Here is a 19,963-nt window from a genome sequence, read left to right as displayed (position 1 = left end):
TACAAATGTTTTTCATATTATATGCATTTTGTTTCACGTTATGTGCATTTAGGGTTTTGGCAAACTGCCTGACTGTGAAAGTTGGTCATACAGTGTCCTGTTCCCTATTTGTCTGTCTTAGCACTTCTGCCATCAAATGGTACAACATCAGAATAAACCTCCTTTGTGTTTGTGGATTATATGAGCATGTGTGTTCATGCATGTCTGGCAAGCCACCATGTGTGATCCACTCAGCCCAGTGACACTGTGTATGATATTCTTACAGGCACAGGTGTCACGCAGCACACAGGGGATTGCCCAGGTGAGCGTAGGGTAGGGACACCAGCAAAATCAATGAGATTTTGAGAGATGTTGAGCTCCACTGTAGTTCCCCCTCCTTATAGAACTGCTAAAACAATCTCCAAAGGCTACATTGTTGTGTGTTGCTTCAGCAATCACTGGATAGCAGAACCTATGTCACACAAAACCTATAGTTTCTAGACCATTTTGCATCAGTGGGCATCCACCTGTTTTTATTCTGACAACTGAAAGTTCACTAGTCTCATGATGCTCTTGCAAAAGAGCCGATCTTTACCTTTTATTGGTAATGATCAGCTTCTGACCACTGCTGGCCGTATACTATATGTTTCAGTCAGTTTAAACAACTGGAGATGGAAACAAACAGTCTTCTGTGTCTTGAGCGAAATTCAAACTTTTCTGGTCAGCAGCATCCACAGTCAACACTTCATCTGAGAAACAACCTTAATGTGAAGGTCTCTTTTGCACCTTTTTTCCTTAAGTGAATTATAACACTTCAGTTAGAATTTAGTTTTGGCATAAGACACAATATTGTGTAGAATTTCACAGGACTACTTTACTGTAAAGCTTGATTTATGGGTCTGTGTTAAATTGGTGGTGTAGGTAACATGTAGCTTCGTCCCCTACACCGTAGCCTGACATGCACCTCTCCAGAAATGTAACTGTCTCAGTGACACAAACAACAACTGTGATTGGTTGCCTCATATTTCATCATCAGCGGCAGAACAAGCACGGAATATCCTCCTCATTCTGCCTCAGTAGGTTCAGTGGTCAGTACGACCATCTCTTCCAAAGTCTTCTCTCTTATCTGCGTTGCAGTAACTTCAGTAAAAGAAACTGCTGTTCAACATCTATTAGTTTTAACTCCAATATGGCCCGCTCAGTTTCAGTCACCATTGTCAGTAAGTGGCGAAGAAGCGCAACACAGTGGCATAGAAACCCACCGCCAATGAGGTGGTGTAATTGCAGGCCGACACAGACACACCAGTGCACAATTATAAATGCTCACAGTAGCGTGGGCCACTTAATATAGCCTACGGTGTAGGCTCTATGTAGATAGGACCGTAAATCAAGTTTAAGACTTGTATGTGAAGTTTTTTTTTTTTTTTTTTTTTTTTTAAGGTTTTTTTTTTTTTTTTACTTTTTTTAATAGCCTGCCATAGCATTGTACACATGTACATTGACAGTCATAGTTTGAAAGTAACTTTCCATACCAAATGCTGTGAAGCATGATGCATCCATACTGCAGGTGGCCTGTTTTTCTCAGATGTTTGATATGTTTGCTCTCTGCTGTCTCTCTCTCTCTCTCTCTCTCTCTAGGGGCAGAGATTTAGCCTTATGTGGGCATGGTCCTGCCACACCTGGTGGAGATCATCAATAGGCCCAACACCCCCAAGACTTTGCTGGAAAACACAGGTTTGTGCACAGTAGAAGTTGGGATATGTCTTTGAAATGTTGGGTAGCATCTGATAGTCGCTCTTTTTTTTTTTTTTTTTTTGCCTCTCTGAGTACAGCCATCACGATTGGTAGATTGGGCTACGTCTGTCCCCAGGAAGTGGCACCACAGCTGCAGCATTTCATTAGACCATGGTGAGTCACATGTGTGAACCTTATCATCTGGATATTGTAATATAAGATATATTCATTCCCTTTTATTTTCTGGTCCAACCCTCAAAAGGCCTTTCTTCTTGAACGACAGTATGTAAGAATAAACCTTAGTCAATTGAGAAAAGAGCAGACATTTATTTTCTTGGTAGGAGAAAAGAAAGCAGTGAAACAGAATTTCATTTTGGAAGTTCATAAAGGAAATAATTTAAAATCGTGTAGAGACTGAGCCAATAAATTAACACTGTAGAGTTTCGTCTTCCTGTTCTTCAGGTGCACATCACTGAGGAATATCAGAGATAATGAGGAGAAGGACTCGGCCTTCCGGGGAATCTGTGTAATGATTGGTGTAAACCCTGCAGGCGTGGTGCAGGTAAGCTGCTTTAAAGCTGTTGGGGCTATGGGGGTTAGAGAGACAAGGGACCTCTAATCTCAGTGGGTGATAAAGTAACATGCAGTCTTTATCCAGGACTTTATTTTCTTCTGTGATGCTGTGGCCTCATGGGTTAGCCCCAAAGATGACCTGAGAGACATGTTTTATAAGGTGAGTGCCTCATCAAAAGTATAATACTGATTCCCATCTTGTCATACACATTAAAGTTATGAACAGACCATTATTTCAGAACACTAGCTTCTGACACTGTTTCTTCCCCTTGTGCAGTGCTGGCTCACCACGCTCTGTGATGATTACTTATCAGACATTCGAAATCTGATTGCATGGTGCGGATGATTTGCGTCTGAGAAGTGTGGTAGCCCTTGCTGCTTGGGAGGGACGGTGGTTGTTCCTGAACATAACATTCAAGACGGCATAAGTGATGACTTGGCATCACGTATTATTGATCAGTCATTCAAAGAGTCTAATGTAAAAGTGCGGAACATCCGAAATGAGAGGCCTACTGTCTTCTAACCCTTTCTGAAATTGGAGATTCACTATTAAATTACAGTGAATTTTTTGGAGAATCAGGCCATTATCAGTGGTAAATATCAGACCTACTGTGAATGGAAATCTTGGAACAGTGAATTCATCCTGTGTAGACAGATGGTCTCTTTAGTCAGCAACACATCATCACCATCAAATCCACTTACTGTGTTTGTGTGGAGACCTCAGTCAGCATCCATGATGGGTTTTTTTTGTTTGTTTGTTTGTTTTTATCCAAGATCCTGCATGGCTTCAAGGACCAGGTTGGACAAGAGAACTGGCAGCAGTTCTCAGAGCAGTTCCCTCCCCTGTTGAAGGAGCGCCTGTCGGCCTGCTACGGTGTCTAACCCAGCCTCCCCTGGTCCACACAGGACACCGTCCTGTCAGGTATGTGCAGCAGACATCTCTGCCTACACCAAGAACCACTTCTGGAAGTGATGAAACTCCCAGCTCATTGATAAGCAATGATACATTTTGTTCCCAAATGATTGTTCTGATCCAGAATCGCACGTTTCCCCCACATGGCTGCACCCATTTAAGCCATTTCTACCAGATCTACATTTAATAGCTGAATATACGTTTATTTTAAATGCTTTTCTCTGTTTTTCTCTTAGGTTCATGTATGGGAGGATTACTGGGGAACTCATTGCACTGCCCATATCATGGGGGAGAAACATGAGCTGGAGGAAGGTCTTGACCCTCCACTCAGCGGATGGGCCTCTTTCCCCTGCACCCCGTGTGTCTCCGTAAGGGAGGGAGGGTGGGAGGAGGGTGGTGGGTTGTGGTAGGGTAAACTAGGGAAATGCATATACCTCTCAGACTAAATGCCTCACTGAATCCAATATGCTCAAAAGTGACATTTGCCAACAGCGCCACAGGGATTATTAGGTAGGTGAGGGCAGAACAGGGGCTGGATTTGGCCTCCCCCTTCTCAAATTTGATTATTCTGTTAAGATAGATGATGGAAAGGAGGGGAGGGGGGGTGGCAGTTAGGTACATAATAAGGAATTATCTGAACCAACATGGGGTGCCACAGTCCCAAACACCACAATGCACATAGACAGTAGAAAGACTCACATGTAGCTGTGATAAACCGGCTTGTGCCAGAGGCTAAACACGACATGCTTTTACTATGTAACAATGCAGGAAATGTGCACAAAAGGTTTTTGCACCTTTTATGGCAAACTTTGTGCATATACATGGGTCATTCTCTTTTCACGTGTACATTTAGCGTAATTTAATTTCCTTCCTTTTCCCTCAGTTGCTGAGTTCTCATGTAATCATAGTTTTTTTTTGTTTGTTTTTTTACCTCATTCAATGCAATAAAGGATACACTAGGTCTGTCCTCTAAGGTTTTATCACCGCAGTATCACATTATTGCATGGCATATGATCACCTCTTAAGTGAAGCGTATTTGAGTGATTGTCTTGTTCACTTGGTTTATTACATTAATGTTGTATGGGGAGGCAGCTGTAATTTGAAGCTGTCAGCTTTTTTCCCTCCCATTCGTACCTTTTGTCTTATCAATGTCTCTCTGTAGGTCAGTGGAGGCTGTGTGTGAAGACCAACTATAGGCAGATTAATACAGAAATCAACTTGTATCTGAATCACTCAAGAGTTCAAAAATTGTAAGCAAAGTGGAGAATCATTTTTGCTGCTGCTTTATCTTTAGAATATTTACACAACAGACTTAATGCAAGTAATAAGACGTCAAGAATAAATTGGTTTGTACTGATATAAATGCACTTTTGTATGAAATTTAAGAATTTCAAACATTAAGACTAATATACTGACCTTAACAGTTTTTGTTAAGTGGTTTTAGGACTCTTAATAGCTTGCTAAAGTAAGCATACTGATTAAATGATGGTAATACTTGAGGCCTCAACATAGTTTTATAATGTAAGTCCTTCTAAAATAGACTGAATAGGATTTAATAGGAGGGGAGACATTTACAGTATTTTGGATCCATATCCCAGCGCACCTGTCAATCCATATGTGTGGCGATGTCTCAGTCTTTTTCATCAAACTTTATAGCGGTTTGAGCCATTAAGGCTTCTCCTTGTCATAAACATTGCATGTTTTTCAGCGAGTCCTGCTCATTTTTTTGTCATTTTGTAACCGGTCCCTTTTGAGGGATTTACCTTATAAGAGCTTTGTCAGTAGCAACGCAACTCGCTGCTGGACTAATAAGGTACTCCTCCAGCTTATGATCAAACCAGTGAATGTTGTTGCCATATATTGACCCGCTGATACTGTGTAGGATATGCCTGAGAATACACTGACTCTGAGTCTTAATGGTTCTCCCCTTGACACTGGTTAGCTTATGTGAGAGAGTGGTGGGCTTTATCTTTGATTCATTGTCCACAGTGGACGGTTGTAATGGAAGCACGTATGGCTGTTTGCATGTTGGTGCGTACACAGGTTCTGCTCAGATGTAACTTTGCACCAGCCTTATAGTTATGTCCCTGGCATAGTTTGAGTAGTGCCTGAGATGATGTGGCTACTAGAATCACCATTGGCCTCTAAAGAACATGAGTCAGATACATAAGGCGAAGACTAATATTAAAGTGTAAACTCTGTTTCTGCCTCGTTTAAAAAAAAAAAAAAAAAAATTTTTACTGAATATTGGCTCACATTTTGAATTATGTATTTTAGGCCATAATGTGATATTTACTCAACAAATGTGATCTGAATTTGGTTTGAGAACAGATGTTGCTGATGTTGATGCCGACCACTTTTCTGAGCCTTGTGACATCATCTTCAAGTTTAATTTGTTAGGCGAGCATTGTGATATGAGTTGGTCACTTACTGATCACAGGCTGGACAGATATGCCTGTAGCAGCAACTGGTGAAGCACCTGTTAAAAGTACACTTGAGAGGTGTGCCACTAAGAATTGGTCAAAAGTCACATTGTGATACACTAAGCCATATACAGAAGGTACACATAAATTAAAGTTGTCCACTTTTTTTATTTTTATTTTTTTAATGCACATGTGAATTTTGTTTATTTTATTTGTTTTTTTGTGCTCCAGTGCACAAATTGTTTTGGACTTTAAAAGTTTATTTTGTTTTTGTTTTGTTTTTATTCTTTTAATTTAAAGAATTATTTGTTTTCGTTGTTTTATAGCGGACCATCTGATTATGTCAAATTTGGTGTTGTGGTTGGACTGAAGGAGTCTTGTGCTCAGTGCATACCTTAGGGAAGAATGTGAAAAACTCTTCATAACTTTATTTTAATCTGATATCACAGCTGGCAATTGAATTTGATGTAGAACTTTTTTTTTTTTGAACTGTGGCGCAGGTGGGATATTATCTGATGTATCCCTTTTTATTTAACTTTTGTTAATAGGGGAAAATAAATGTTTCTATCAAGCTATGACTCGGCTGAAATGTTTGTCCTATATGTACAGAGAAATTTTGCCTTGAGACCTGAATCTCAAACTTTGTTTATTTGATTCACGCTGAAAACACACTTGCAGGTAGTATATTTCAGGTGAGCTACACATCATGTAATCATTTTGCAAATGAACTAAAGTGAATGAAACCCTTTAAAGGCTGAGAATGTGGAGCTGAGTAGATGTCCTAAAATGGCCAGTATAAAAGGAACGTTTTGAGCATTGGTCTTTTAACTTTACAGTTTTTCTCACTTGTAAGAATAAAAGGCAGCCATCTTTTATTTCCAAGGTGTCGTTTTGTTCATAAACGTATTTTACTGCAACATCGGGACATGGAACAGGAAAATGTGGTACTTCACACTTTAAAAAAAAAAAAATCCTATTACTGTATCTACAGTAAGATTGCGTTCTTACATTTTAAAATGTAATGTGACCTCAAGTTCTAAACTTTATTGTACAAAAATCAGCTGAGATCTTGAAACGGTTGAGATGTTGCTACGCACTTTGATGGCGTCATCTTTATGTCCCGGAAGTTGTTTGGAATGTTTTGTAGGTTGGCTTGATAACGGCCAGGGATGTGTTGATGGATAACGAGTGAAGAATGGTCGTTGATGGTTTACATTGTGACAGTGGTCACTGTTTTGTTATACTGACGCGGGCGAGGACTTCACCGTAAGCTACTTTATTTTTACTCAAAGCCTGGGTTTGGTATTAATATATGGAACTTGAAGCTAACCTGCTATCTCAGCTTAGTTGACGTTATGTTTGTCGTTTTTATGGCGCATTGTTATTATTTTTAGTTTAAATATACGCTATATTTAATACCCGTTTCAGTTATTTGGTGGATTCGAAAATAAACGGTACAATTTAATGTTAATTGTATAAAGTAGCCAGTTAGAGCTTACCTAAAGCATGTAACAAGCTATCTGAATCTATAAGGTTCGAGATCTAGCGTTAATGTTTTGTCAGGTTTCATTGCGACTGTATTGTGGGTTGTATTTATGTGTTAAAACACATCCAGCCAATAATACCGAGTAGAGTTGACTAGTTTAATGTTGACTTACAGTGCATGACTTAGCTAGTGGTCCTGTGCTGAGAGGAGAAACAGTGATGTCAGAGGTAGGTGTTAACCGGACTGAACCGGAGACAGGGGCATCAAGTGACCAGGGTGGACCCTCTCCTGACACCGTCAAGTCCCCGAGTAGTGAAGCTTCCAGGCCTGATCTGCAGGGGTAAGACTTTCTTACACTCTCAATTATCTGACAAATTATGCAATTAATAATCAAGTTACGTCTGTCTTCATACTTCTTCCAGTCTTCTGCCTGCTGGTTGTCTGTCCTCAGCAGATGTTAGCCCCTCACCTTCTGGTGAGGCAAGTGGCCTGTTGTCATTACCATGGGAGTTGGTAACCCATATCGCTTCTCACCTTCCTGCTCAGTGTGTCATCACTGTGCTGCCAAAGGTTAGTTTTGAAGATGATGTTTGCCAATCTCTCATTTGAAAATATCTTTGTTGTTTACTTGCCTTAATCACTAGATTAAACTAAATCACTATGTGACATCTGCCCCCATTTCATTGTATACAACCAAAATATTGTTTGACTCTCAAACAAGTGCAATTTGGTATTTTTGCTGGACTATTAAAACACACAAACATATACAAAGTAATGTTTACATTTAGTGCTACTCATCAAAACCTGAGTTCTGGCTAATGCATTTACTGTATTTCCTTCATAAATTTTTTACAAAATAAATTGTTTTGTATTTAAAGTAGTTTAAATCTTGTGATATTTACTAGCAAGCAGTGTTCTTCTTCTCTACCTTTGTTGACACATTTCTGTTTCTTGGTGCATTACCACCACCTGCACATCAGAGCAATAGTGTGAAGCCACTGGCTGCAATGTGTATTGTGTAGCCCTGTGTGTGTGCGCATGGAACAAACAAGTACCCACTCAAAAAAAAACTGCTTTGTAGTGCTACTAGTGGGCAGGAACTTCACATGGAACCCTTATGACTTTATCATTCTGTTGGATATTGGAAAATTTCATGAATACCTCTCCCTCATCTCTTCAGGTCTGTCATGCATTGGGTAATGTTGGTAAGGACAGCACTGCTTGGCAGTTCCGGGCACGCAGATTAATTGGATCCCGGGCTGACTTTCCAGTGGGGCCGAGGGAGGACTTTGACTGGCCCACTGCTTGCCTGGAGATGGAGCAACTTATAACTTGCTGGACAAACCAAGCGCACCTTGTGGCGAGACAGACCCAAGAGGATGAGGAGGAAAGGGAGCAATTGAGGCAGCAGCAAAGGGCTGAGCAGGATGGGGAACCACCTGCAGAAGGACAGGAAAATGGTAGAGAGGATGAGGTAGAAGGGATGGGAGTGGCAGGACAGGCAGTGGCGTATGGTGTGGATGAAGGGATGGAGCTGGCAATAGAAGGTGAGAATGGTGAAATGCAGCCTGTTGTAGGTGAAAACCAACTGGCAAGATTGAGAGAGAAGTTGGAAGAGAGACTGGAGAATGATGCAGCAGCACTAATGGAAGAAGAAAGGGACTATAGGATGATGATTGATGCTGATGAAGTGCAAGATGGTCCCCTCAATCGTCAATTGGACTTTCACAATCCAGGGAATCTGGGATATGGAAGACGGGTAGACAAGGAGCAACATCCAGTCCTCAGAAGCCCCAGCCCACCCCCAGCGCTGGAGTACATAACCCTACCTTCAGGCCACATTGCCCAGGTCAACTCAGTCCTCCTAGTTGGGGGAGAGGGGAAGGTTTGTGCCACAGGTTCCAGAGACTGGAATGCTAAACTGTGGGATCTACAGGCAGGTCCTAGTGGCACACTGCTGCACACACTGGGAGCGCAGGGTGACTTCAGCACCCATCGGGGGTGGGTCTGGTGCCTGGCATCTCAGGGACCTGTGCTGGCGTCCGGGGGCTTCGACAGCACAGTGAGGCTCTGGGACCTACAGGCAGGTGGCGCAGCGATGGGCGTGATCAGAGCTGGGGCTGCTGTCCTCTGTTTGACCTGTCAGACAGATGTGTTGTTGGCTGGTACATTTGACAAGAGAGTCAACATGTATGACCCCCGAGGTGAGGGATTTTCCTTACAGTATAACTTGAATTCCAATTTAGTGTCACAGCTTACAGATTCAAGTTATTTTATAAATGTGATGATAAAGCAGTAACACAACATAAATAATTACTCTTACACTCATCAGGTTTCTTTTGTTTTTAAATCTTAGCAATTAGATAGACATTATAATGACATATCACTTGGTTTCTGAGTGAGATGGTCATTTTGTCTACATCTGCTGAACACCTGGTGAAAAGCCTCCATCTCCATGGTAATGCTGTGATGTGCCTAGCTGCAGATGACAATTACATCATCTCTGGGAGTAAAGACTGCACTGTGGCTGTTTATGACCGCAGAGCAGGCAAAGGCTTGAAGAAAATTCGGGTAGATGCATACACACGTGGCTTCTTAGTTTGTGTGCATAGATGTTCAGACCAAAACTAACCCCGAACAATTTGTCCATTTTTAGATGAGCTCTTATGTGCTGTCCATGAGCTACAGTGGCAATGAGGTGTGGGCAGGAGACAACAGAGGCATGCTCCACTCCTACTCTATGCAGGCCGGGACCTTAAAAGCCCTGTCCCAGTTTGATGTGGGACACACAGCTGTGGTCACTGGCATACATAGGTCTCCTGGAAGCCTCTACACATGTTCCTCTGATCGTACTGTCAAGGTAGAAAGAGGAAGAGAAATTCTTTGTTACTTTTCCTATTTAGCAGTCTCTGCTATTGTATTAAGTAGTGCTGTGTACAGTGTTGATGTATTTCTTGCCTGCATTGCAGGTACATATCCCTTGTGCACCTCCAAGGACATTATGCACACTGCATCACCAAGATGGAGTCAACGGGGTTAGTGCCTTTAGCACATCTTATAAATAATTAAAATGTCAAATGCTTTACCCTTTTAAGATAAATTCAAATATAGCTATGTTGTTATTCACTGAGACAGCATCTATATGGGAATTTGTAAGATAAAGAAAACAATGAAGTGAATGTTTTCCCAGTTTTATGGAGATTGCAGATGAATTCACCTGACCTCCTCCTTATTTCTGAAATTTGTTCTTTCTCCCTGTGACCCTCTCACCTCTTCCCCTACTATCAGCTGAGTGTGGATGCTGGAGTCCTTGCTGTAGCCTCAGGGGGCGTGTGTGTGGAAGTCTGGAGGCCCAAAAAAATGAAAGAATGACACCTGCAAATTATGAGGCAAGACTTGAAGGCAGGTGGGGAGAAGAGACGAAGCCTATCAACACCATTTTGGTCTTTCTGTATTTTGGAATTTGGAACATGCAGAGTGAACAAAACCAAAAAAGAAGAAAAAAACATATCTAATGCCTTTCAGGCTGTCTACATCAGGGAGGTTGTAGGTAAAAACAAATGAACATGTACAGTTAGGACTGGATATGAAGACAGTTGAGTCTCTTGTGGTACAGATGGCCAAACTAATTGCTTTATTTTGCTGCACTTTTAGAAATATTAAAGTATAAAACTTTTTTTTTTTTTTTTAAATATTGCTACCAGTTTAGGTTATAATGCTAATCAATTTAAATAAATGTTTCTGTCTTGTGTTGATTTTATTACGGTTGGGGAAAGTTCAGGACACTTGTACTGATTCAGCTAAAAGCTGTCAACCTTTTTGTTTTCTTAAATTCGTTGTTCAATTCTGCTGGTTCTACAAACGGACAACACACAGGAAATATGCATATTGCTAATGTTTGTACCTTCATTTATTTGATGCCAGTACTCAAAGCTTTCTCACCTCTTTTAATGATGTACATTTAAATAGCATGAAAACTACAGACATTCAAAGGGTATATACGGTTTACATGCTAACAAATTGACTGAACCCATTACAGTAACTGACAGTGTACACAAAGCATTTGTCATGAACAGTGAAACAGTGTCCCAAGTTTTCTGTGACAAGCGGATTGTATTTACATAACTATTTATTTGACCACAGTTATCATTGTATGGTCTGTTTGCATATCTCCTCTTTGTGTGTGTTGGTTAACTTTATCATTGTGTAATAATTTGTGTGTATAATTTATTAGCATAGTACTTGACAGATGCATGTGTTAAAGCGCATTGGAAAATGCCATTAAATGGCCTGAAAGTCTAGTGTCTGAGTTAGGCTACTGGCTGGATTTGTTCACTGCCATCATGTCAACTTGTAGCATTTCAGGTTGTTATTGGCTGTAAGCATCTCTCTTCTGATTAAAATGTAACTTGAGTCCAGTTACCCAGGTTATATTTAATATACTAAAAAGTTTATCTTGTACACATTTATCAGTAAAAAAGAAAAAAGTTGGTAGTTGCACAGTCACAAATTGTTCATATGGTAGTCTGTTATGTTTTGGTAATCTGTACTTGAGGACAGTCAAAGCAGCACACAAGACTTCTTGTCTTTGTAAGGATTGGATGAAGCAGCAATGCCGGTGAGCAGAGGGTCACTGCGCCTGTGGTCCTGACAGTACTTGACCAAGTCTGCTGCTGTCAGGGAGATCTACTGGGACAATGGCAGACAGGATGGCATTTGACAGGATTTTATATATTGTAATCATTAAAAAAAAAAAAGTAAACTACTCAGTGGACATTGGCTGCTAAAGAAAAGGGGCATGTCATTACACTCCATATATTCTGAACTACAAAAATCTTCAAACGGCTAATCTTAAACTGAACAGTTGAGATATATAACGATGTGCAGACATCATACATGTTAGCAGATTTAAAGATTTTTTTTTTTTTTTTTTTTACATACCTTGATTCTCTCCATGTTTGCCTCCACCCGAAGTTGATCCACCAGTTTTTGTGCCTGAACAACGCTGTTGCTGCTGCTGCACATCTTTCCTGACATTTCCTTCAGCATAAAAACTTAGTAAAAATCCTACTTCAACACCACAGGCAGCAGCAGAAAAAAGTTATATCAGCCGTATTTTAGCTGCTTCAGAGAGTCAGCTCAGGTTGTGCAGGAGAGTCTGGCCAGACAAGCTCCTGTCGTCCCTTTTTGACGTGCATTGCTTTTTTTTTATTCACTGCTGAGGCAGTTCAAAGACTTTGTGATGTAAAAGGTCATACAACAGAGTGCTGGAAATGCCACAAACATCACACATCACTTCACCATCCCTGCCGATAAAAAGATCTTTGGCTCAAGCATTATGATCTGATTCAGGTATGATGTTTGCCTATACATTGTGTCTGCAAGAATGTATTAATAATGGACATAGTTGAGACCTAGACAGGGACCGGTATTGTGTCATAAATGTGGTTCATTGTGTTAGGATTGGATTTTAGGAGTTGTTTTATTTACTGTTAGTATTATTTTGCTTTTATAATGATAGAGTTTAGTATGACTGACTGTGTTTCATTAACAGCACCATGTATCAGTATTAACCTGGCTCTTATGCATGCATTATAGTTATAATTTTCAGCTTCGAGTCAACTTGTAGTATTTCTTATCTTCTTGGAAAATTGTGCAAGAATAGATTGCATAGATAAGTGTCGTTCTGGAAACTATAGATAAGATATTGTTAATTTATGCTATTTTGCAGATGTGAAGTCTGACGGGCTTGAACTATTCACCCATGTCTGAAGCATGAGTAAGGGGTTCATTACAACAGAATCAGGGAAGTAAGTGACACAACTTTCAGTTAGAGAGAAACGCCTGATGTAAAGCTGATTCCTGTTTCCTGAGTGTTACTTCTTGGGGCCTTCAGATAAAAGAACCGGTAATAGTTAAAAATTGTGTATGTTTTTAGAACTGATGGGCTACTTGAATAAGTTCACTGTTTGAAGGTATATTTATTGTTCTCATACACCCTCATACAGTTTTGCTGAAAGCTGTAGTTTTACTATGCAGAGGGATTTTACTGTGTAAGAGTTTGTAAAATGCCATGCACACATGTTAAAGCTTAGTCAGTTGTATGTGGAATCATTTGAACTGCTCATTGTATGGAGATAAAATCCTATCAAAAATGTTACAAATGCGTGTTTTTTTTTTTTGATAGGATTTTATCTCCATAGTTTTACTGCTCGCTCTTGTTGAAGGTTTCAAGCCTGTTTCACCTCTAACCACAGCTGAGCTTTATAAACTCCACACAAGTTAGTGAGTTTGTACTGTCCTTTAGTAATGTGTTGGAGTGGAAACTGATGGGATTTGCGCAAAAAAAATATGTTTGGTTTGTCCTTTCGCACCTTCCGTAGTGGGCTCACTCGCACTTCCGCTCAGCACACGCTAGTTAGTCTAAATGGGGTGTCACATCTAACATCACTAAATGTTTACATGAAAACGAAACTTCGTTAATCGTCTCATTGCTGTGGAGACAACAGTTTACTTCACCACGTAACACGTCTCGTGTAAAAATAGGCATGTTTTCATCTCTGTCTTAATGTTTGACGTTAATCATGTCGAAAGCCGAGCGACATAACAAACCAGCTCACGGTTAGCATGTCTCCTAGCTAAAACGATACATCTGGAATACGCACAAGAAAGATAACTAACGTCTGATGGTTGTCAGAACCCCAAACTAAATTACAAAACGTCGTGTTTATATGATAATGATGATGATATGCCAGATTTAGAAAGTTTTTACTTTCATGGTTTATCGGACATCTTGATGATAAACACTCCACTAACATGTGCTGCTTGCTTTTGCAGAGGAGATGGCGGACTATGCCTCTTCTCTTGCGGCACAGTCTGTCCTCCAGCCCAGCTGCGAACTACCTGAGGACACGCCGAAGGTTAGAGGCTATGACTTCAACCAGGGCGTTGATCTCCCGGCAGTACTGAAGTCCTACTTCAACACAGGCTTCCAGGCTACTAGTTTCGCCATGGCCATACAGGAAATCAACCACATGGTGAGAGGAATGCCTGATATGTGTAAGTTAATGACCCCGTGTAGCTTTGCAGATAGTTTTATGGTTTTATTGGCCCAGGTTGTGAGATATCTGTTTCAGAGTTGTCTTCCTATACCCCAATACAATGGAGATGAATGGGCTTTTATTGGTGGTGCTCACAGCAGTGAAATAAATACTTAGAAATAAAATATAGCAGCATGGTGTCTTTCCACGCACAGTGGCTCAGAATAACCCACACACCTCACTGTAATCAGAGTTCATTTAAACTGCTCCATCTCCCAACCGGAAGGTTGAAGGTTCGAATCTCGGTGCCTGCAGTCCACATGTCGAAGTGTTGACTGTGACAAGCTGTGATGACAGCGTGTACGCACACAGCAGCCTGGGGCCCTTGGGCTCCACACAACTATTTCGTTGTATGTGTCACAGTGTTACAATGAGCTGCTGCTTCTTCTTCAGTAGATCATGATTAGTGTGACAGTGTGTCTTTGTAATGTTGACCGTTATCGTCTGATGACTTCACACCTACAGATAGAGAAGCGTCTTGAGCCAGTGGAAGAACATGAGGAAAGCAAGTTTAAAGATTCTGGTGAATCGTTCCACAACTCTGGCTGCACCATCTTCCTGGGTTACACCTCCAACCTCATCAGCTCTGGAGTCAGAGAGTCCATCCGCTACCTGGCAGAGCACAAAATGGTACACATTTATACACTGTCATGATTACCCAGGTCATAGTTACTAATCAGGTAACCGTTTCAGCCAGGGCACTGTGTCACTTTATCAGTCTGTCTTGTTACTCTGATAGGTGGATGTGATTGTTACCACAGCCGGAGGCATTGAGGAGGATTTGATCAAGTGTCTGGCTCACACATACTTGGGAGATTTCAGCTTGCCTGGCAAAGAGCTCCGTCTGAGGGGGATCAACAGGTTGGCAACTTGTCTTGGCTTGGTCTTGTGAGGTCTGCAGTGTAAAAATGACAATTAAATAGAAATAGAATGGAACACAATCCATTTTAAAACACTAAATTGGCGATCTTTACAGGTCTGGCAGCTTTTGGATAACCTAGTCTGTTTCCCCCTGACTCTAGTCTTTATGCTAAGCTAAGATAATCAGCTGCTAGCTGTAGCTTCATATTTCCTGTACACACAGAGTGGTGTTCCTTCTTCAGTGCTGACTTTTATCAAGAAAACAAATGAGCATATTTCCCAAAATGTCAGACTATTCCTTTAAGTGTTAGAATGTCAGTAGTAGTACTGTCTTGGGCCAGGCTGAATTACTCAGGTGTGCCTGTTCACCAGATGTACTGTGTTCTCAAAACAACCAAGGATTTGTTACGGGGGTTTCACAGATGGGTATTTATCTGAGAGTTCTGAGCTTATGTGACAGATTTCCTAATCACATCTGGTCCCTTTTCATTCATCTTACTCTCCTCCTCCTCCTGTCATCACTGAGTGTAGAATAGGGAACTTGTTGGTGCCCAATAATAACTACTGTAAGTTTGAAGACTGGCTGATGCCCATTCTGGACCAGATGTTGTTGGAGCAGAACACAGAGGTAAGTCTTTATGCCTGAGTAGGACATTATTTGTTTATTGCACCCAAAACTGCAACAGAAACTAATTGTGAATCTGATGCCCTTGGATCCAGAAATGTTGTCCACAGTTGGCATGTTTCAGCTGTGGCTCTCATTATTGTCTACAATATTGTCCTTTTTCAGGGTACCCATTGGACTCCCTCCAAAATGATCCATCGACTTGGCAAGGAGATCAATAATACTGACTCAGTCTGCTACTGGGCGTACAAGGCGAGTGCTGGTTTATACTTAAAGGAAAATAATACCTTTTAGATTTTAGATACCTTTAAGATTTTACACAGTGCTTTACCAGAAAGAGAAAACACAAAAGAAAAAGCAAACATGGTTTTAATCTTTTGAAACATTTTAGGTTTTAATCAGATCAGTGACTTTGTGTCAAGTACTAAGTTAATGACAGTAAGTTGCAAGTCATTTTATTTGAACTGTGGTTCTCGTGTCTTTGTTGATTCTTTGACTTACTTCATTTTTGATTTCTGCCCTTATTAACTTTTTTAAATGCATACAATATATTTTTCTATATAGATCAGTCAGTAAATCTGCTGTTCCCTTCTATTCTCAGAATAACATTCCTGTGTTCAGTCCTGCTCTGACTGATGGCTCTCTGGGCGACATGATCTACTTCCACACGTTCAAGAACCCTGGCTTGATTTTGGACATTGTGGAAGGTGAAAACAACATGACTGGTGCAGGACAAGTTGAGCTCAGCTATCGAAGTCGGCCATAACATTAATCTGGACTTCATTTCAGATATCCGGAGGTTGAACAGCCGCGTAGTGTTTGCCAAAAGGACGGGAATAATCATCTTGGGAGGAGGGCTGGTCAAACATCACATAGCCAATGCTAATCTTATGGTAATGTTCTACCTGTGGCTTCACATCAGTTTTTGTATGTAATTCCTCCAAGTGTTGAAATTAAATTGGCCATTTGTGGTGTAATGAAATTATAGGTACATTTACTTCATTTCATGCAACTTTTCATCCACTACAGTTATGCAGGCAGTGTTTATACTCATTACATTTATCTGACTGCTATAATTAGTTGTAACTTCACAGTCTGAGATTTTTACATATAAAACATATGACATAAAATATGCACATTAGAGTTTCAAGTACCCAACAGTAGCTAAATAAAATTAGTTTATCTTCATCTGTGAAATTAAATTGCCTCTTGCACTTTTATGCTTTGTTCATTTAATTAATACATATAATAGTAAACTCACTTTTCAAAACTACTTTTGATAATTTGTTTTTCTTATTTTGTGAAGTGACACTTTCAACACACGACTTTCACTTGTAAAGTATTTAGAAATTGCAGTATTGTTATTTTTACCTGAGTAAAGGAGAATACTTTGCCACAGTTGGTCATGAACGTTGTGTATGAAATTGTGAAAACTACTTGTGCCGTGTGTAGACACTGTTGACACGCCGTCTCTGCTCTTTTCCCTCCAGAGGAATGGGGCTGACTATGTAGTCTATGTGAACACAGGTCAGGAGTTTGATGGCTCTGACTCTGGGGCCAGACCTGATGAGGCTGTATCCTGGGGCAAGATCAGAACAGATGCCAGTCCTGTCAAGGTACTGGTATTTATCCCAGAAATTTTAGCCGTGATCAGACTAAGACTAATGTCAACGCTATGTTCCATTTATTGCAGTCAGAGCTTCAGATACCTTTTCATTAGAGGTTATTTTGAGATTTCTTTCCTGCTTCTGCTTCACCTCTATATAATTCCCAGGTCGGGGTGTGACGATGCACTTAGCTCATGAACCAAGATGATACGTGATATTGTGTTTGTGAGATCGAGACGATATTTTAACGCTATAAGAAATCTTCAATGATGAAACATATCACTGGAAAAATAGTTTTTGTTGAACTGAAAGTTACAAAATACAAAACAATGCTGGTGCATTTTGAAATGTTTTAATCATCTTGTAATTAATGTCACTTCAGTTCTACTTTTGAGTATGAATGATCATATGCAGTAAAAGACAATATGTAAGCAATGTAAAAGGTTGTGCCACAGACTCAACTGACTGGTTTCTCTCCTGTATGATTTCACATGAGTCTCTTCAATGAGTCTTATCAGACCTTATAACTGTGCATGAGCTTGAGCGTCTCACTGAAGCTGTGTGTGACCTTCTATGCTATTTTGACTCTCACCACACCGAATGGTGACATCATCCAGCAGAGGCGCTCTCAGTCTGACTTGACAATGATTCTGCCGTGTTTGCATTAGCAGTGAGAGCCCTTGAATCACACTAAACACTATCTTTCCCTCACCAAGCTGCATCAACCACTAACCAGAAAGTGATTTTTTTCTTTTGCTCCTAGGTGCATAAGGCAGGCAGCACAAAGTTTGAAAAAATAGTTTCATGAGGGCACAGAATATCTTTCACTATATCAACCACATTGGATTTGTTTTTGAATCCGTTTTCCTTTCCTAGCTACAGCTTGTCACGTGATGTAATGCAGTCCTGCTACTGGTTAACGCAGCTTAGTGAGGAAAAGGAGCACTTAGTTTTATGCAAGGCATCTCCTTGCTAATGCAAATAACGCCAGAATCATTGTCACATGAGACTGAGCTCGCACAGTGATCTAAATCATGATCACAAAATGATCTGTCATGCAGCTGTGTTAGGGATTGGACAGTATATTGAAATTCCATATGTCACGATACAAAATTTTCACAAAACGTAAAATGTGGTATCCATACATCAGCAGTTGCATATTTTTGTAAATGAGATACATCTGGTTGCTCTTTATATAATCAAACCAGTGTTGAATTTTTAATTGTATCATGATTGAATTGAGTCATACACACCGTATTGTGTATTGAATCGTATCAAGAAAAAAAATCACACCGCCCCATCTTTGTGTTATGTAATCTCAGACATGCTTGATGTATATAGCATGAAAAATGGCATTATCCTTTGTCTGACATGTTTGTTTTCCTTTGAAATTCATCTTATGGCAATAAGTGTGTTTGGAAATAATTTTATAACATCAGATTGTGAGGAGGCAGAGTAATAGTTGGCCCAATAGGAGCTGTAATCTGCACTTTGGTCTCAAGGTGGCAGTGTCCGCACAACGTTTTATTCAAACCTATGGTGTGGCATCGAGGCACCAATACACAAAGATGAAAACCAGGGACTGGGTTCAATTTAGTGTAGTCAGTGTGTAACATAATATAAACATCACAATATGACAGAAGACTGATATGCTCCTCCATTTCTTTGTTCCCAGGTGTATGCAGATGCCTCTTTAGTTTTCCCTCTGATAGTGGCAGAGACCTTCGCTCTCCACCATGACAAACTGACCGCTGGCAAGAAAACAAATTAAGTGGTTCTTCCTGAAATGCTTGGTTAGAAACAGCAACCAACTTTGCTTCTCTGGTTTTCCCTTTGTCTGCTGAACATGCAGGTTTTATTGAAAATGCATGGCTGTAGCTCGTCAGCGCTGAGAGGCAGCATTACTGCTGTGTTGTTATCCTTACAGTGCTGACTGAATACCTCATTGAAGGGGGAATGTTGGTGAGGGTCTCCTGTCTTAATGCTTTCCATGCCAATATTTACTTGTTTAAACATGTACAGTTTTTTTCCTCTGGTTCATTTGGTTGAAATATCGCATGCAGCATGCCATAGCATGTACCAAAGAGACTGTCTACAATACATCAGCTTTTGTTTGTGTTAGAGAAATACAGAGGGGAATAGTTATACACTCACTCATTTAGTAGTGTTTTCTTTTACCAAGAGTTCAAATTTACTTGAGATTATTTGTAGCATGATACATGCTCACATCTTGTTTCTCAGTTTTTATATTATCCAAACTTTTACCTCACTGATGAAGGATAAAAGATGTCTGTATAGCTTAATAAATCATATAGTAATCAGTTCTTGTATTTAATGCGGTTTTACTGGGCTATTACAATTGCCTTTGTGCAGTAGTTTTGTGTGAAAAGGCCACGTGGGATCCATCATTTCCACATGACTGTTGGTGTTGTTTGGTGTATAAAAGGTTATAAAAAAATGTTTGCATACAGGGCACATATATACTGATGAAGCACAATATAAAGTTCCTCAGTTGCAGTTAAAATACAGTGGGTACGGAAAGTATTCAGACCCCCTTAAATGTTTCACTCTTTGTTATATTGCAGCCATATGCTAAAATCATTTAAGTTCATTTTTTTTCCTCATTAATGTACACACAGCACCCCATATTGACAGAAAAACA

The 19,963-nt window shown here is 40.2% G+C and overlaps 4 protein-coding genes across 5 annotated transcripts; 3 read left to right on the top strand and 1 right to left on the bottom strand.

Moving 5' to 3' along the window:
- The first annotated feature begins 1,511 nt into the window (after positions 1-1,511).
- On the top strand, positions 1,512-5,821 carry LOC109969467 (transportin-2-like). The gene is made up of 6 exons (XM_020616376.1): positions 1,512-1,713; positions 1,812-1,887; positions 2,176-2,275; positions 2,372-2,446; positions 3,061-3,208; positions 3,436-5,821. The coding sequence occupies exons 1-5, from the start codon at positions 1,644-1,646 to the stop codon at positions 3,166-3,168; spliced, it is 429 nt and encodes a 142-aa protein (XP_020472032.1). The 5' UTR covers positions 1,512-1,643; the 3' UTR covers positions 3,169-3,208; positions 3,436-5,821.
- A 902-nt stretch (positions 5,822-6,723) lies between these two features.
- fbxw9 (F-box and WD repeat domain containing 9) lies at positions 6,724-11,588 on the top strand. The gene is made up of 8 exons (XM_020616405.1): positions 6,724-6,888; positions 7,283-7,448; positions 7,531-7,678; positions 8,289-9,331; positions 9,508-9,679; positions 9,765-9,968; positions 10,078-10,143; positions 10,397-11,588. The coding sequence occupies exons 2-8, from the start codon at positions 7,327-7,329 to the stop codon at positions 10,478-10,480; spliced, it is 1,839 nt and encodes a 612-aa protein (XP_020472061.1). The 5' UTR covers positions 6,724-6,888; positions 7,283-7,326; the 3' UTR covers positions 10,481-11,588.
- Positions 11,589-11,642: 54 nt separating this feature from the next.
- On the bottom strand, positions 11,643-12,242 carry LOC109969468 (guanine nucleotide-binding protein G(I)/G(S)/G(O) subunit gamma-7-like). The gene is made up of 2 exons (XM_020616377.1): positions 12,050-12,242; positions 11,643-11,794 (listed from the first exon to the last, which is right to left on the bottom strand). The coding sequence occupies exons 1-2, from the start codon at positions 12,155-12,157 to the stop codon at positions 11,669-11,671; spliced, it is 234 nt and encodes a 77-aa protein (XP_020472033.1). The 5' UTR covers positions 12,158-12,242; the 3' UTR covers positions 11,643-11,668.
- Positions 12,243-13,478: 1,236 nt separating this feature from the next.
- Positions 13,479-19,839, top strand: dhps (deoxyhypusine synthase). 2 transcript variants are annotated; one of them, XM_020616480.1, is made up of 10 exons: positions 13,479-13,729; positions 13,946-14,145; positions 14,674-14,838; positions 14,948-15,069; positions 15,601-15,697; positions 15,860-15,946; positions 16,296-16,401; positions 16,484-16,587; positions 17,185-17,310; positions 18,977-19,839. In XM_020616480.1, exons 1-10 carry the CDS (start codon positions 13,693-13,695, stop codon positions 19,070-19,072), a joined length of 1,140 nt encoding a protein of 379 aa, XP_020472136.1. In that variant the 5' UTR covers positions 13,479-13,692; the 3' UTR covers positions 19,073-19,839. The 2 variants fall into 2 exon arrangements, with proteins under 2 accessions (XP_020472136.1, XP_020472137.1); XM_020616481.1 differs by having other exon boundaries at positions 13,479-13,654; positions 18,977-19,838.
- The last annotated feature ends 124 nt before the right edge of the window (positions 19,840-19,963 follow it).

Source organism: Monopterus albus, unplaced genomic scaffold, assembly GCF_001952655.1.
Source record: "Monopterus albus unplaced genomic scaffold, M_albus_1.0 scaffold174.1, whole genome shotgun sequence".
In the NCBI taxonomy this organism is placed as follows: Eukaryota; Metazoa; Chordata; class Actinopteri; order Synbranchiformes; family Synbranchidae; genus Monopterus; species Monopterus albus.
Note: the sequence above shows the minus strand (reverse complement) of the source record. Positions and strands in the feature narration are given on the sequence as shown.

Excerpts from the sequence above, each read along its gene's own strand:
- LOC109969467 (XM_020616376.1), top strand. The coding sequence starts at position 1,644 with ATGGTCCTGCCACACCTGGTGGAGATCATCAATAGGCCCAACACCCCC. Across the intron at positions 2,276-2,371 it reads ACCCTGCAGGCGTGGTGCAG|GACTTTATTTTCTTCTGTGA; the intron begins GTAAGCTGCTTT and ends GTCTTTATCCAG. Across the intron at positions 2,447-3,060 it reads TGAGAGACATGTTTTATAAG|ATCCTGCATGGCTTCAAGGA; the intron begins GTGAGTGCCTCA and ends TTTTTATCCAAG.
- fbxw9 (XM_020616405.1), top strand. The coding sequence starts at position 7,327 with ATGTCAGAGGTAGGTGTTAACCGGACTGAACCGGAGACAGGGGCATCA. Across the intron at positions 9,680-9,764 it reads AAGGCTTGAAGAAAATTCGG|ATGAGCTCTTATGTGCTGTC; the intron begins GTAGATGCATAC and ends GTCCATTTTTAG. Across the intron at positions 9,969-10,077 it reads CCTCTGATCGTACTGTCAAG|GTACATATCCCTTGTGCACC; the intron begins GTAGAAAGAGGA and ends CCTGCATTGCAG.
- LOC109969468 (XM_020616377.1), bottom strand. The coding sequence starts at position 12,157 with ATGCTGAAGGAAATGTCAGGAAAGATGTGCAGCAGCAGCAACAGCGTT. Across the intron at positions 11,795-12,049 it reads CAAACATGGAGAGAATCAAG|ATCTCCCTGACAGCAGCAGA; the intron begins GTATGTAAAAAA and ends TTGTCCCAGTAG.
- dhps (XM_020616480.1), top strand. The coding sequence starts at position 13,693 with ATGTCGAAAGCCGAGCGACATAACAAACCAGCTCACG. Across the intron at positions 14,839-14,947 it reads ACCTGGCAGAGCACAAAATG|GTGGATGTGATTGTTACCAC; the intron begins GTACACATTTAT and ends TTACTCTGATAG. Across the intron at positions 15,070-15,600 it reads CGTCTGAGGGGGATCAACAG|AATAGGGAACTTGTTGGTGC; the intron begins GTTGGCAACTTG and ends CACTGAGTGTAG.